This window comes from Notothenia coriiceps, unplaced genomic scaffold (genome assembly GCF_000735185.1).
Source record: "Notothenia coriiceps isolate Sejong01 unplaced genomic scaffold, NC01 NC01_scaffold00019770, whole genome shotgun sequence".
NCBI lineage: Eukaryota > Metazoa > Chordata > Actinopteri > Perciformes > Nototheniidae > Notothenia > Notothenia coriiceps.
In genome coordinates this window covers 2973-8102 of record NW_011352471.1, presented here as the reverse complement: position 1 = coordinate 8102, position 5130 = coordinate 2973, and the positions used below count along the sequence as shown (strand labels likewise).

Sequence of the window (5130 nt, the reverse complement as noted above, 5' to 3'; positions counted from 1 at the left end):
TCCGTCGTGTCCGTCACACACACACACACACACACACACACACACACACACACACACACACACACACACACACACACACACACACACACACACACACATTCCTGCCCAGTTTGTTGCCTCAGATATATCTAAATCCACAATAACAAACGAGCACTAAGGACATCCATATGTTTCCACTAAAGGAGGGTGGAAGGAAAATGAAAAGTCAAGGAATGCAAATGGCTGGACAAGTTGTGTCAGGTTGAGAGTAGGGAAGATCTTGGATGTACCAAATAAAGGACATTACATTTCTTCAAACAGCAGCAGAAAAAGAACCTGCGTTTGAAAGCTTGTTTAATGTTGTTCACTGAAAGTGTGTTGATTTCTATTCCAGAACAATTTCCCATCTCAAATATTTATTTTTAATTGTGTTGACACAGAGGCCCTATTATGCTTTTTTGTGTCTACACATTCCTGTAGTGTGTTATATAGGTTTTGGTGTGGTTTGCATAGGCTAAAATCTCACAGTTCACTTTAGAGGGAAAGTGAACTGCCTGAAACAACTCCATTGGACTCCTTTGTTAACTTCAGTGACATCACTATGTAACACTTGCACTTCTATTGGCTGGCGCTCCAACACAAATATGAACCTGAAAATGAGTATAACAGGGCTTGAAAACATTTACATGACCATTATATCTAGCCATGTTTCTGTTAAGACCCCATCAAGCCAATAACATGACTCAATAACACTGACATTTCTTCTCCCTCCAGCTGTCTTTATACCCTGGGTTCCTTGATGTTGGCTTTGTCCACTGCAGGTAAAAAACATTCCTGTGTGTCACCGTATTATTCTAATAGTTAGGTGTTACATCTGTGGACACTTATATTTATTAATCTTTTTTTTTTCCTATCAGCTTTCTCCAACCTCCTCTTTCCAGCTATTTCACTCCTGGCAGTAGGAGGCATCTTGTTTTTATTGACCAACATGCAGGTACTGGAGCACTCACACAGAATATAAACATTAAAAAGATAATTGTTGCTTTAATTAATCTTAATTCTTTTTTATGTTCTTCATTTAATGTCGGAAAATTGTAAAAACTGCCCTTCACAATTCCTCAGGGCGAGTTGACGTATTAAAATAGCTTTTTTATTCAGCAAAGAGTCTGAAACCCTCTTATAATATGATTTATTTTACAATTATATATATATATATATATATATAACAGAGAACAGCAGCAACTCCTTAAGTTTGCCCTGAGAATCAATCCATATGATCAGCGAAAACAGCAGCTCTTAATCGAACTAGGACTATGTTTGAAAGCTGAGACTGACAAAACTGGTTGTGAGAGCTTTTTTAGGAAGCACAAAGATTTGATCCACATCTAAAAAACAAGGCTCTACCTTCACTTATGTTGACTGCAAGGTGGTTCTCAGACTAAGCTCATGATCTTGTGGGGAAATAAATAGCAAGCTCTTCCAGGGAAACAGTGATAATACCACATCTTCATGATCACACAGGCAATTCAACTCGGCCGGCAATAACTAGTTTTAACATTGAATGAAAGAAAAGGAAACACGAAAGGAAAAAAAGCAGAGACTTAAACATGACACACCTCTGTTTTAATTAATTCAAACTTCTCTCTTAAAGGTTGGAAACCTGTTTGGCTCCCGTCGCTCGACCATCATTACTCTCTATAACGGGGCGTTCGACTCTTCATCAGCACTTTTCCTTGTCATCAAGGTGAGAAAAGGAACACTATGGTCTCATTAATGAAAATGTTTTATACCATCTCTGTGTCAATGATCTTGTTGTCTCTGTCAGCTGTTGCACGAGGCGGGCGTCTCTCTGCGAGCCTCCTTCCTCTTCCTGTGCGCCTGCAGCGTCCTTCACCTGCTCAGGACTTTCTTCCTGCTGCCCAGAAAACACATTCCCTACCCACTGCCGGATGAATACACATACGGGTACAGATACCAATACAAACATTGCATGTGTTCTTCATAAGTGCATCAAGTGAAACCAAGAATATAAATCCATGAATGTATCTTTTTGTTTCAAATATTTAAAAAAAAGTTTGAATATTGACGTGCTTTGGCTCTTTGCTAGAACTCTACTATACAGTTAAGCAAGAAAAAGCTGTATTGGGTGTGACAGGAAATTAGGTCTGAGTAAAAAACAATTCAAACTATTTTACAGATATGTGCATATTTTTCAGAAAATCTATAAAAAACATTAAAACATTTAACTTTCCTTTTCCAAAGAAAATGGTTAATGATGAATAAACCCAGTTTATATTTCAAGTCAAACAATAAATTGAGGTAATCACATTTCTTTCAGTAACAACATATGCTTTGAATCTTACTGGCACAGTTCATTTTCGCATCATTATCCAACATTCCTAAGTAATATCCTTCATATCCTGTTTTGTGATTATTGCGGGTTATAACATAATAATGTCATTTGCAAAGTAAATATTTATCATAAAACCTTCAAAATGGCCACAGTCTGTGTCTGACTAAATGTGACCTTTGACCTTTCTTAGGATAACCTGTGGAAAATCAAAGACTCTGAGCTTAGAGCAGACAAAAGATAATGTTAACGCTCAGAAGATGAGAGAGGAAAGTCCCCTGAACACAGACGATCCGGTGAAACAAGGTTTGTTCCTTTTAATGTTGCCCTAATTAATATATTGTCAAAGATAACAGAAAAACACATTCAAATATCCTATTTCACTTTGTCTTTTTTTCTTTACTCTCTACTCTCTTGTGGTCTCCCTCAGAGAAGAGTTTTCGTGAGTGTTTGATGTCGAGGCTCTTTGTCCTCCACCTGCTGTGGCTGTCAGTGATGCAGCTCAGACATTACCTCTTCATCGGCACCCTCAACCCCATGCTGCAGAGACTGACAGAGGGAGAGCCTTCATTGGGTAAACACACACAAAAACCACAACATGTCTGACTGTCCTAGCAAAGATCCATTTGTACAAAGTTTCTTTATTAGGTCCATTAAGTTAAATGAGTACTAACTGTTATCGCAGATTTGTTGAACTGTATGTTAAAGTATTTAGTCTCTAACCATGTTGTCTGGCTTGTGTATCTCGCAGTGAGCCGGTACATCAATGCCTTTGCTATAACACAGCTGTGTGGCGTGCTGTGTGCTCCATGGAACGGCCTCATCTTTGACAGACACAAGGGCAAACCTCGTGCTGCAGGTAACACACTAATGCTTTTAACAACTATTAATGAACCAAACAGTCCTCAGTCATTGCAGACATAATCAGAGTGTCCCAAGTGTGCTCTCAGGGCGATCATTACTAGTCCCATTATTAACCGTAGTGGATAAACAGCAGTTAAAATGCACTGAATCCCAACCTCATGTTCCTTCTTTGTTAGCTATACAAATGACTGTGCAAGCAAATACAACTGTTTTCTTTTGTGCGTGTGTCTGTTTGTAGGAGAAAGTGAACAGGAAGCGGACCTGCGTGCCTCCATACTTTCTCTCTTCCTTACGGCGCTGCAGTGTGTGTTGTTCTCGGTTTGTGCCGCCACCCCATACCTGCCGCTTCAGTACCTCACCTTCATCCTTCAGGTGCTCAACCGCTCCTTCCTCTATGGCGGCAACGCAGCTTTCCTCAGTGTGGCGTGAGTATCTAACATACACAAATATACAAAGGTGCTCATACCTCTTTGTGGACTACATTGCACTAACGCATTCTTATTTCTTCTCATAATAACATTATAATCTGTTACTTACTGTATGTTTATACTTAGTTGGTGAACATAAAGTGGTTGTTTTTACGAATAAACGTCCCTTTTTCTATGTCTTTTTCACTACTTCCTTTTTATTTCCATGACATCACGATGTGTGTGTGTGTAGTTTCCCGTCCTGCCACTTTGGGAAACTGTATGGTCTGGTCATGGCTCTGTCTGCAGTGTTTTCTGTGCTGCAATATCCATTCTTTGCCTTGGTGAATGGACCTCTGGGTGGAGATCCTTTATATGTGAGTAAACAATAAATAACTAATACTGTAAACTTTTCTCTGATCCTTCTCACTTTATAACCATCTTAATCTATGATTGTTTCTCTCGCTCCACTTCCTCTCTCCCCCCATGTGTCTGCAGGTGAACATTGGTCTGGCGCTGCTCAGCCTGCTCGCCTTCATCCATCCTCTCTCTGTGCTCCTGCACTGTAGAAGTCTCGCCTCCCAGCGAGCCATCAGTGCCTCCTCTTAAAGTCTGTAAAATGAGACTCTAAAATGCAATTATAACCATTCCGTTTGTTTAATGGTTAATACCGGTAATATTTGTATCATGCTTGAAAATGCATTTCAAATGGCAGCAATGTGCATTCAAAGCGCATTCACCACATTCTCCTGGATACATGTTTTTTATTTTTCCTGTTGGTTGTATCAAAGATATGATGTCTAATGTTTCCAGTATTTTTTTATATTTCAATAGAAGGACTGAGAGTAATGAAGGATTCCGTTTTTTTATGAAAAAAGGGAAATGTGTATCTTTTTTTGTATCATTAAGTTTATGCTTTAGGTTGACTGTATTTTGAGGGTCAAGACTGAATAGGTAGTAATGTTGTTGAAATGTCACTTTAAATATGTATATTATTCATTGTGATGCACCAAATTAAATGAATCTTTGTAAATAAGTATAGCAAACAGAATGATTATGTTTGTATCCTTACTCTTCCTCATATAAAACTATAATGACAAACAACATGCATGTACAAGCAACTACCTTTTTTTTTAAACAGAGGGTGCAGAAAATGCAATTTAATAAGAGGTTGTTTTATTTTTTAGACCAGAACTACATCCTTCTAGTGTTGTAATACAATGCTGCATTGATTTGGAGTCACATGACAAAAGCTATTGAAAAAAATCAAGACTTTGAAATAAAAAGCAGCTGAATATTCATTAAAATATTCAAATACAATAGAAGAACTACAATCACATAAAAAGAGGTGTGTTTTATTTTGTAAGTCAATAATGTCTGTTATGAGTAAATTAGTCACATGACATGGAAGAAACTGAAATGATCTTCAATTGAATTTTTTTGTAAAATCAATTCATGACACATTAGTAAAAGTAATAAGCTCACACATTGAAGCTATTGAAAAGCAATGACACTTTTCAACAGAGTGCT

At 38.0% G+C, this 5130-nt stretch overlaps 1 protein-coding gene across 1 annotated transcript in view; it reads left to right on the top strand.

Annotated features, from left to right (window-relative positions):
• The window catches only part of LOC104952271 (solute carrier family 43 member 3), a 7507-nt gene extending 2641 nt beyond the window's left edge, over positions 1-4866 (top strand). The window contains exons 4-13 of the mRNA XM_010779064.1: positions 754-800; positions 897-973; positions 1631-1723; positions 1805-1944; positions 2523-2635; positions 2760-2903; positions 3081-3188; positions 3432-3618; positions 3854-3977; positions 4099-4866. Of these exons, the coding sequence (XP_010777366.1) occupies positions 754-800; positions 897-973; positions 1631-1723; positions 1805-1944; positions 2523-2635; positions 2760-2903; positions 3081-3188; positions 3432-3618; positions 3854-3977; positions 4099-4209 (1144 nt within the window). The 3' untranslated portion in view covers positions 4210-4866. The remainder of the gene's footprint in view (positions 1-753; positions 801-896; positions 974-1630; positions 1724-1804; positions 1945-2522; positions 2636-2759; positions 2904-3080; positions 3189-3431; positions 3619-3853; positions 3978-4098) is intronic.
• Positions 4867-5130: the final 264 nt, after the last annotated feature.